At 37.2% G+C, this 12174-nt stretch overlaps 1 protein-coding gene across 2 annotated transcripts in view; it reads left to right on the top strand.

Moving 5' to 3' along the window:
* Nucleotides 1-12174, top strand: part of rgs3a (regulator of G protein signaling 3a) — a 125249-nt gene that overhangs the window by 559 nt on the left and 112516 nt on the right. For both annotated transcript variants that reach the window (XM_089129806.1, XM_089129805.1), the window contains exon 2: nucleotides 4610-4677. In XM_089129806.1, the coding sequence (XP_088985932.1) occupies nucleotides 4663-4677 (15 nt within the window). In that variant the 5' untranslated portion in view covers nucleotides 4610-4662. The remainder of the gene's footprint in view (nucleotides 1-4609; nucleotides 4678-12174) is intronic.

Below are 12174 nucleotides of genomic sequence, written 5' to 3'. Positions count from 1 at the left end.
TCTCATGAAATAATCAAAAATGGTTTGTGTGAGAGTAAACGCCTGTTCACATCAAGTTTAATGTAATGAAAATGCAGTGTGACGATAACCATTTTGAGTTAAAGTGTCTGTTCAGATCAACATTTAAACACTGGCCAACCAATAAGATTTGAGCGTTTGGTCCGTCAGTGCCTGGAGCCGACGAAGTTACATAACAATTATGACTTGGTGGAGCTCATAAAAAGATTATTTTTCCAAGTGACAATAAGAAATCAAGTCAAGTCACGTTTATTTATACAGCATTTTGCAAACATTGGAACGACTTTGAATATACATTTACATTTTAAGTCCCCCTGTGGTGAAAATCAAGTTTTTAATGTTGTTTATATGTCTATATGGTGTTTTTAATATGCTTTAAGACAAACCATGTGTAAATTCATAAGTGGACAGCATTGCTGAGTATTTATTTTCTCCTTAAAACTGCAGTGAACCAAAGACGGTCTCAAAAACACGGTTTGAAATCGCTGGTGTTTCTGACGTCACAAACGACCTTGTAACCAATCAGAGGTGTTTCCTGAAAGCATCGTTAGCCAACTATGGTCGCAAGTTCCGTCGTTATCAGCATAGTTCAACGAGTCGTGTTTCCCGAAACCATCGTTCCAGCGAACATTCGCAAACAGCATCGCAAAGGTGTGTCCCAGATAGCAAATCGAAACAACGTTGATCTGACATTGTTTTGCTCATCGAATTAACGTTGAACCAACGTCAGACGCGTCATTCTTTCAAAACTAACGGAAAATCAACTTGAAATAAACGCTGTTTCAACGTTATGAAAGCAAACCAATTTTCGATTTTCATTTAGCTGTGAAGAATGCCGCGTCTGACGTTGGTTCAACGTTAATTCGATGAGCAAAATCAACGTTGTTTCGATGTCATGAGTATCGTTGAAATTGAAATAGTTGAAATAAAGTTGTTATTTTTGTTGTTTTTTTGCGCACAAAAGTGTTCTCGTCGTTTGATAAAGTTAAGATTGAGCCCCTGTAGTCACTTGGACTATTTCAACGATGTCTTTAATGACTTTTCGATGCCAGCAAGAGTCATTCCCTCAAGAAGCCTATGCAGGAGCGATCTTAATATCTTAAATATCTTAATTTGTGTTCGGAAGATGAACGAAGGTCTTACGGGGTTGAAACAACACGAGGGTGAGTAAATACTGACAGAATTTTCATTTTTGGGTAAACTATCCCTTTAAATGCACAGCTATCCGTGGATTATCCCGCTGATGACATGGGCATTTCCTATTATTGACTATTATTGGTCATTATTGATGTTCGCAATGCAACATTTGACTGGAAGGGGACAACGGGCGGCTTTTTTCATCAGTTGCGGCTCGTTGACAAATATAACGGTTTTACCGTTTTCAGATCCATTCAGGCAATTTTCTGATATTTAGAAGAATATCAGTAACCAGACAGTTTCTGGTCTCGTCGACTTCCATAGTAGGAAAAAAATATACTATGGAAGCAGTGTTGCCAGATGTACGATAATTATCGTATTTGTACGATAATCAGTGTTTCCTCTAGGATTTTTCCAAGCTGTGGGGGCAGGCCCATTTCCCCGGTGGGGGGGCCTTGTCTCCCCAAAGTATTATAATCGATCATGCGCATCCCGTGTGCAGAATGATGCACTTGAAGCAACACCAAGTCACAGCAAGCAATGCTTCACATTGAAAAGAACATAGCAAAGGGATTATATCTATAATATGCTTAGTAGGGCTGGACGATTTGGGGAAAATGTCATATTGCCATTGCAATTACTGAGGTCAATATTGCAATTGTGATATGCGATTCCGATATAATAAAATGGTTTCATGAGTCCAACTTGCTTGGTTCTAAAGTAAAATGCACACACAGATTAGTGATCATTCTGTGTATTAATGTTTATTTCTCAACTCAAACTACAGACAACAACTAAATGATTGATAACACCTATAATGATCAATAAACCATCAACCAAACCATCATTACAGTGAAAGCTATCAACTTTTTTAAAAAAAATTATTAGGCTAAAAAAAAGTGAACTTCAAACAATCCCCACATAAACCCATAATAAAAACCATATTTACCTGTGCCCTTCCTGTCTTAACAGGTAGGATACAGAAATTGAATAAAGTTATCAAACAGTATGTGCTACATGAATTATAAATTATATATAGAATAATCCTTATTAAAGCTACAAAAGTTCTTTAGTCAAGATCAGTGAGTAATTTTCTAATTTCCCTTTATTCTTTTAACTTGACTGAAAGAACGCTTTATTCGCTGCTGGCCCTTTAAGAGCACCCGTTGCCGAGACGCGGATCTCACATGCGCCTCATAGCACAACTCCTTTCGTCCTTAAGACTTTTCTTACGTTATGAAGATACTCGACAAAACGACATTTTGGCATAATTGTGTGTGTTATTGTTCGTTCAAGCTCGAAAGAAAACTGTAATCTGGCACGCGTCAGTGCATGCTCATTATGGCGCGCGTCTTTCTGCGAGTCTCATTTAGGGCATTCACAGGCAGCTTTTCAGTTCTTGTCGTGCAAAATGCGAAAAGGCATTTGCACGAATAAGAACAGGATCGTGTAACACTAGTCAAAGGATGACAAAAAAGAAGAGATGCTGCGTTAATAGCCCTAATTTGTTTATTTCATATAAAATCGCGGCATTTTGCGTTATATAATTGCATAGGTTTGAGGTCGCTATTACGATTGCGATATGATTAATCGTGCAGCACTAATGCTTAGTGTATTCTATATGCAACAGTTTTTTGAGCCTTTTCTTTTAACAGTTTTAAATTTCAGTGCGCATGAAGAACAATAGCACTCTCTCGACTCCATGCTGTAATCTTACATAAAGGGAATGTGAAAGGTATGGGCAATAAACTCCACTCCAGCAAGATAAAGTCATTTTATGAAAACCATAGACCTTTATGCTTTATCTACAAATGAAGTATAATAATGGGAATATTGACCTTGAAGAGAGTGTCGTCGTGTCGCAAACGAACGCGACGAGCTGTGTGAATTCTGAATGGAGAATGACTGAGGCGAGATGACTTTCCGTTAACTTTAACTTAGCGACTAAAATTACACATTATGCAATGACTTTAGAAGTCTTGGAATATAGGGTGAAAACTTGATTGTGCTTTACAAAGTTTGTTATGCCTTTAGTGGGGCTTAACAAAATAACATAATAATATGCAGAATATCGGACGTCACTGAGAAGCTGCAGCCGTGGCGGGAGGATTTTAAGTGTGGCGGCCCGCCACGGGAGAATGAATGTAGAGGAAACACTGCGATAATTATCGTACGATGTACGATCAATAATGAAAAAAATCCCATAATGTACGATAATTTCAGATTTTTGTGATCGGAGGTCATTAGCGCTACTATACTCATTGATCTAGCTGTTGATCTACATCATGATTGTGAGGAGAAAATGAAGGTAAGAGAGAATGGTAGAGAGACCTTGCGTGTGTGCGTCTCCCTCGCCCCCGTCAACAATCCAGTCAACTAACCCCTCAATAACCCCCCCCCCAACAATCCAGTCAACCTCACGTCTTAAAAATAGCTGGATTCTGTCCGTTGGACTCGTGTACGCTCATTTTCTTCCAAATACGATAATTTTGAGTTTCTGGTACGATACTTTGAAATTTTTAATCTGGCAACACTGTATGGAAGTCAATGAGACCAGAAACTGTCTGGTTACTGATATTCTTCTAAATGTCAGAAAATTGGCTGCATGGATTTGAAAACGGTAAAACCCAACTGTTTAACTCTGGGGGAGTGGTAAAATGAGCCTATTTCCAAAAAAAAGTGGAGTATCCCTTTAAATTGACTAGGGCTTCTCTCAAGTGGAATGGATTTGACTGACGGCGCTCTGAAAAGCGAACAGACAAATGCGCTTATTTAGAGACGGTAAAAGTGGGTGGGTCTTGTGCCACTCGTATACAATGGTTCCAACACCCATGATCTTTTAATAATCTCTGATCTAGCTGATTTGGAGACACAGCCCTATAGTTTCTTGCTGTCGTTGCGATGTCTCCGCTCCTCCTTTATAGAGACCATCGATCAAACTATATAAAGCTATTATCGGCTGATAACGATCAATCGAGCGCTCTCTTACTAGCTTGTCAATTTGCTGTACCTACTATTACCTAGGGTTGTTTCTAGGCCATTTTGTAAAGTTTATTGACATTTTTTTTCTAAACACACTAACAATTTTATGTTTTTTATGTTTAATAAATATGACATTTCTTAAGAGCAATTTTTGAAGGGGACAAAAATAACACAGCCAAAATTGTGTTTGTGAGGATACACAGCCTTACTGTAGCATGGAGACTGTGAACAAAGCAGTAGTTGTTTAAATATGATTAAGGTTCACAGGTTCACCAAGCGGTCATATACAATTATTCAATTATCTTACGTCTCTCGCATAGTATTTTAGGATTCGCCTGGGACAGAGGACGTCTCTTACCGTGAGGAACTTGGAGAAAATTTCCCCATACACAGCTTTGTTTGTTTTCTGTAACAAGTGTGTGTGTGTGTGTGAAAGAGAGACAGCCCTCGACTCCTGTTTTTATCTCCTCAGAAGCTGCTACAGCAAACCATGCTGCTGTCTCCAACTCAGCAAACCCTGAGAATATGCAATGCTTAACGGTGAGTGCCGACTTTCCCTTTTTCTGTTGTGTGTGGCTTATGGTCTGAGATTGACCATAGACTGTTGATTAAAGAAGTAGTTTACTTTTAAAAAAGACTTTTGCTGATAATTTACTCACCCCCATGTCATCCAAGATGTCCATGTCTTTATTTCTTCAGTTGAAATGAAATTAGGATTTTTCTCCATATAATGGACTTCAATGGGAACCAAACGGTTCAAGGTCCAAAAGACACTTTCAGTGCAAACTGCAAACTGTTCAAAGGGATTTAAACGACACCAGACGATGAATAAGGGTCTTATCAAGTGAAATGATCGATCATTTAATAAATAAATAACAAAGTTTAAGTTTTATAAGCTCAAATTATTGCCTTGCTCTGTTCTGTGATGACTCTCCTGTTCAAACTCGTTCATCAAAATGAACACATTTTTTTTCGTGTCATTTGGTTCATTTAACTAACGAAATGAACGACTTGACTCTGGAAAAGATTTGTTCATTTTGATGAACGAGTTTGAACAGGAGAGTCATCACAGAACAGAGCAAGGCGAGCATTTGAGCTTATAAAACTTAAACTTTGTTATTTATTTATTAAATGAGAAATCGTTTCGCTTGATAAGACCCTTATTCATCGTCTGGAATCGTTTAAAGCCCTTTGAACAGTTTGCAGTTTGCACTGAAAGTGTCTTTTGGACCTTGAACCGTTTGGACCCCATTGAAGTCCATTATATGGAGAAAAATCCTGGAATGTTTTCATCAAAAACCCTAATTTCATTTCGACTGAACTACTCCTTTAAGGTGCACTGTTAAAAATGTACATTTTTTCCCCAAATAGTTTGTTGAACAAATAATCTGCAGCTGCCTTGATGAATTTATTGGCTAAATTAAGAATTGTTCATGTAGTAAATAAACAAGATGAAACAACAAAAGATGCATGGACCTTCAACCACATTCGGTTTTTACATTGCAAAAAAAAAAAAGAAAAAAAAAAAGGAGCCGTGAGAATTTAATAGAAAATAAAGGCATCATGATGCATGTCAAGTTCTCTCAGTCTCAACTATTGTATTAATTATTGGCACATGACTCAATTGAGTAAAAACCTGTCACTCATTTACTCACCCTCATGCTTTTCCAAACAAATTTTCAAAAAGCTATTCACTGTTTTCTTTTCAGACAAAGAAACGTACAGTACAGTGATCAGTAGCAGTCAAGCTCCACAAAGGAAACCCATATGACTCATATGTTGACTCATACACTGTGGTTTAATGTGAGGAACAGGCCAACATTTTTGTTAATATTCTCTGTCAACCCTGGCCTTTATTAGCTCTCAAATCTCATTTGCACAACCGTACTGTATATTCAAATATTGCATGATTTACACACCATATGAACAAAAGTTTTGACACACGATATTATCAATGATCAAATTCATGTGTATTAATCAGACCCATTGCCACAGGTGTATAAAATCAAGCACCTATAGCCATGCAGACTGCATTTACAAGCATTTGTGCAAAAAAACGGGCCAACACCATTACACTAATTGCGTCTTTAATACACACATGTGTATTGTAGTGTAATTTATACGCTAAGTGAGTTTTTACGTGCATAGGATACGCATGGGTTGGTTAGGGTAGGTTTAGTAGTTAATTAGTGGTGTGGGGTGCGTGTGTATTACACGCAAATGAACTGCGTATCAAATGCACGCGAAAATGCACGTAAAAACTCATTTTCGCTTATAAATTACACAACAATACGTGTTATAGCGACTCATTTACGTGAGAACAGGCTGGAAGGGCTTATTGAATTCAAGTATGATATTGTGATCGGATATTTCGGGTTCTGAGTAGGAGACGACGAGCACATGAACCGTTGTGCCGTGCTGCTTATATTTATCCATCAGTAAAAGCACCCCTTCCCACGCTCCAAATAAAGTGTAACTAAGTAGTTCTGCTTCACTTCTCAGACGATGAGTGGTGGGAGAATTATGACATTTAATTTAATTTAACAACTGTTGCAATTCGCGTGTCATACGTCATTGCACATGCGCAGTCCTTTCCAGTATCAGTTTTCAATCTGATCAAGTGTTTATGTCCTCTTGATTGGATTAGAAAAGGAATGAATAACCCCTTTCAATCTGATTACTAACAGATTATTTGGTAGCCAACGATAAGCGTCGGATGAAGTGATGTAAAGCACACAGAATGAGTATATGTATACACTCCCCTAAAGGATTATTAGGAACGCCATACTAATACTGTGTTTGACCCCCTTTCGCCTTAATTCTACGTGGCATTGATTCAACAAGGTGCTGAAAGTATTCTTTAGAAATGTTGGCCCGTATTGATAGGATCGCATCTTGCAGTTGATGGAGATTTGTGGGATCGAAGCTCCCGTTCCACCACATCCCAAAGATGCTCTATTGGGTTGAGATCTGGTGACTGTGGCGGCCATTTTAGTACAGTCAACTCATTGACATGTTCAAGAAACCACTTTGAAATGATTCGAGCTTTCATTATCCTGCTGGAAGTAGCCATCAGAGGATGGGCACATGGTGGCCATAAAGGGATGGACATGGTCAGAAACAATGCTCAGGTAGGCCGTGGCGTTTAAACGATGCCCAATTGGCACTAAAGTGTGCCAAGAAAACATCCCACACCATTACACCACCACCACCAGCTGCACAGTGGGAACAAGGCATGATGATCCATGTTCTCATTTTGTTTACGCCAAATTCTGACTCTTCAAAAACAGAAATCGAGACTCATCAGACCAGGCAACATTTTCTCCAGTTTTGGTGAGCTCTGTCAAATTGTGGCCTCTTTTTCCTATTTGTAGTGGAGATGAGTGGTACCCGGTGGGGTCTTCTGCTGTTGTAGCCCATCCGCCTCAAGGTTGTGTGTGTTGTCTGCATACCTCGGTTGTAACGAGTGGTTATTTCAGTCAAAGTTGCTCTTCTATCAGCTTGAATCAGTCGGCCCGTTCTCCTCTGACCTCTCGCATCAACAAGGCGTTTTCTCCCACAGGACTGCCATCGCATACTGGATGTTTTTCCCTTTTCACACCATTCTTTGTAAACCCTAGAAATGGTTGTGTGTGAAAATCCCAGTAACTGAGCAGATTGTGAAATACCACGCTCAAAATTGCTTAAATCCCCTTTCTTTCCCATTCTGACATTCAGTTTGGAGTTCAGGAGATTGTCTTGACCCCTAAATGCATGATTGGTTAATTAGATAATTGCATTAATGAGAAATTGAACAGGCGTTCCTAATCATCCTTTAGGTGAGTGAATATAATACTGTGTGGTTTAAAAACAATACTGTGTGGTAGGTTGGGCTAGATAAGCTGCTTCAGGATCTGTCTAATTGTTTAATATATTTAAGTTAAGACAACTCTCAAAGTAAACTTAAAGAGGATTTATTGAGATTATGACAGTGGAGGAGGAGGTGCTGCACGTAAGAGACGTAAGAGACACACTGCAGCTACAGCACAACTAGAAAACTAGCAAACCTCCAACATAGGGCGGATCTGTGGTAGGATAGACATTATCCAATACTCCAGGGGTGAGTACCGGTTCTCAATGTTTTGACAAAAGAATATGTGTTTCGTAGAAGTGTGTGCCTGGGACCAACCCTTCAGCCTGCACTAATATTTTCAAAATGTTTGAACTTGCAGAAAATAACCATATATTATTTAATCCCCATGGGCAAGTGTCAATCCCGAAGTAGAAATAATATATAGTTATTAATAATTCATAAGGTTGCATTTTTCACAGTTTCACTAAGTTTAACTTGCTGTTTTAAGAAGTCTGGAGTTCATTCAGACTCAGAAATGATCCATTGATCGTTACCGTGTTTTGTATACCAAGTATTGTGGCTTGTGTGTGCAACTTGGTCTCTGGTCTTCAAAATATATAAATAATAGTCTATATATAGTCTTGTCGGTAATACTTTACTTGAAGGGGTGTGCATATGACACCTTCATAATCATGACAGGACACATGACATGAATATGAAGGAGGTTTTATGTATGTTTATAACAACTGTCATTAAGTGTCATTCGCTCAATTCCCTCAATCGCTTGCTGTCATGAGGCCATTATGACATTTTTATGACAAATTCAATTTATACCTCTGTAGTTTAGGACTCGAAAAATATTCATGACAGTTGTAATGGCCTCATGACAGCCAATGTCAAAACCAACCACATGACAGTTTAATGTAATGTTAACCAATAAAGCTAGGTGGTTTCATAAGTTTGATCATTAATCTGCTATGTCATGTTTATGACAAGTTGTGTTGTCTTAGTAATATTAAGTTGTCATAACAAACTGACAGGTTATGAAGTATTGGTTTATGTCAAGGTGTCATGACAAAGACATCTCAAACAATGTCATATTTGCATTAAAAATGTCATAATTGAGTGAATGACACTTAATGACAGTTGTCATAAACATGCATAAACCCTACTTCATATTCATAACATGTGTCCTGTCATGGTTATGAAGGTGTCACGTCAGTTTTATGCACACCCCTTCAAGTAAAGTGTTACTGTTTTGGGTCACAGATAAGGCCTGTGCCAGAATATGTTATGGAGGCTGCTGGTTCAGGTAGACATTAGCTGCGTTTCTTTTAAATTGTTGTGAAATGACGGCGTTTCCATTAACCGATGTTATGTGACTAAAATTTTATTTTTTTCTGCGTTTCATTTTTACTTTAATTCAAAATCCAAAAATCATGGCAACGGATGTTGTTAGGTTTGTGTGTATCTCAGCCAACACACTAGCCGTTATTTTTAATGGGAGACATAGGCGTGTTATCCAACATTAATGGCGAGGAAAGCCACTTATACTTGCGTCACGTATGAGGTGTTTCTGGGTGTTTCTCCCTCATTTCTGCTTCAAGGTCTTGATAAATTGTGGCATTTCTTTGATATTAATAATCCAGTATTCCCGTAATTCTTTTGTCTTTTAGGATTTTAATATAAAAAAGCTCTCTCTCGTCTTCTGTCCAAGTCATCTTTAAAGAATGATCGCAGTTTACGTACGCCAGATGATCTGTAAATGCGAAAAAACTGTCATATTTTATATTATATTCCATTTATATATATATATATATATATATATATGAAGAGTTCAGATGCAAAAGCCTCTAAATGCCATTTGAAATTTTCTTCTTTAATGATGATTTTTTTATCAAACTTGTATATTTAAGTTCAGTAATTTCACTTAAATAACAATTAATAGGTAATTATCATTGCCATTTAAGTGAAATCACTGAACTTAAATATACAAGCTTGATAAAAATTATCATTCTAGAAGAAAATTTCAAATGGCACTTAGAGGCTTTTGCATCTGAACTCTTCATATATATATATTCCTTTTCCGATTTTATATTAAATTCCTTTTCCGAATTGCCTCAAAAACCACCTCATCATGTGAGCGTAAAATTTTTTGGTAATGCTTCCTTTTACAGTCCAGTTACCCATATAAATAATATGTACTTATTTTAGTAACTAAAATTACTGGGTAATAATAACTAGTACTAACCCTGAACCTACCCCTATTCCATGTACTTACCTTATATTAGCCAGTACTTTCTAGGTAAGTACACTGTAAGTATACTGTAAGTACTGTACTGTAAAAGGAAGCGTTACCAAACTTTGTATTGGGAGTTTTTGTGAAATTGGGCGGATTTTCAATTCGTAATTTCAATTCGCGTGATTTGAAGGGTAATGTAGCTACAAAGCTTTGTTAGCAAATGTTTTATCGTCAATATAGAAGCATTTGGAATTGTGCTGAACCAAAAAAAAAACGGTAAGCACATGAATTCATGACGGCTTTGTATTGCGTTCTGAGATTTGGTCACCCAATATCCTACAAATTGAATAATATCCTAAAGCAATTGGCCATACATGACACCATCCATCATTGATGTAGTTCGGATGGAGATAAAAGGCCATTTTGATTGGACGGCACGGCAGCAACGAGAGGTCTTTCTCCAGCTCTGATTCTCTGGCTGCTCAAACATAAATCCCCGTAGGCTCTCTTTATTTTTGTGCCAGCATCTTCATGTTTTTTGTGCACACAATGAATGACAGCATTGAATGCTTGTGAGCGTTCACGTCCCGCTGGACGATAACTGATTGTGACTTCAGTCGGCAGTTGTCCTGTTGAGCTCTGCTTCACATATGCAGTTGCACATCAAAGCCAGACTTTGTTGACAAGACCCTCAGGTGTATTTGCTTCAGTGACTGAGAGGGCTTCATTTTCTCAAAGTCAACCTCTACTCCAATGAAAATGCTGTTGCTGCTTATAAAATTTGGGATCTTTCAAGTAAACAGACACCCAGCAATTGCTTGTGATCAACTATTGATTACTTACGACTCTGTTTACTTTTACTGTTAGATGATTTAAAGAGTGCATATTTGATCTCTTTCACCTGTCATCTGCTGGAAGTATAAAGACATTTCAAAGTAGGATTCCTGGTGTATCGGGGCTTGTTTATAATTAAAAGTCCTGCATTATACATTAATAACTACAGCTTTAAACAGAAATATTTATTTGCATTCAAATGAATTAAATCATTTTGCTTTTAAATGTTTCCTTATATCCTTTTATTAACCTCTTTACTGTCACCCCCTTTTTTGAATAGACGAAATGCTCATTTCAAACTTAAATGGTAGTAATTCAAGAATGCTTTGGAATATAGACGTAAGATTGGTTTTAAAGAAGACATTTGGCAGATTTTTCTCGAAGTGAAATAAATTATGAAAGTGAAAAAGAAAAAAAGTTATAGAAGTTTGAGTTTGAGTTTTATAGAAATGTACAATGTAAAAAAAATAATTATTCATATTTTATATAAAATATATATTTTCAAAACCTGGGCTACTCTAAAACTGCAGAAAAATCAAAGCCAAAAATCTGAACAAGTTGTGTTTCAAATTTTAGTTCGATATCTCAAAAAATGAGCTTTCAGTGAGATTTAGTTTGAGCGCAGTACCGAACGCTTCCACTAGGGCACAACCAGACTCCATTACAGCCCATATAAGGGTGCCTCCATTTCCATATGTGTTTTGAGTGATCTGAACCATTAATTTCACAAATTTCACACAATTTATGAAGTAGAAATCCTATTCAGAAGTAGTATGGGAAGTTTGGCAGATTTTGATATGAATTCAACCTCTAGGAATCGCATACGAAGAACACGCATGCACCTTATAGCTTATTGCCACATCACAAATGGTGAATCTATTATTTTTTCGTAATATTTAAAAACACTTTCAGACCTTTTTTTCTAAAATAATTGAATGGATGCTATCTTTTGAACTCTTGGCATGAAATCAAACTGAGGTTTCTAACTTTTTTTCATGATTTTTCATGTTCATTGCTATTTCAAAATAAAGGTCTGAACATGCTTTATGAGTATGAAAATATTCTTGTTGAAAATTGATAAATTACGGCTCCTGTGTAAATTATTTTGAAAATCAGTCACCAAATATGG

The sequence above is a fragment of the Pimephales promelas genome, chromosome 4 (assembly GCF_988280905.1).
Source record: "Pimephales promelas chromosome 4, fPimPro1.hap1.1, whole genome shotgun sequence".
NCBI classification, from domain to species: domain Eukaryota; kingdom Metazoa; phylum Chordata; class Actinopteri; order Cypriniformes; family Leuciscidae; genus Pimephales; species Pimephales promelas.
The sequence above is the reverse complement of the archived record's forward strand: the minus strand, read 5'-3'. Positions and strand labels throughout refer to the sequence as shown.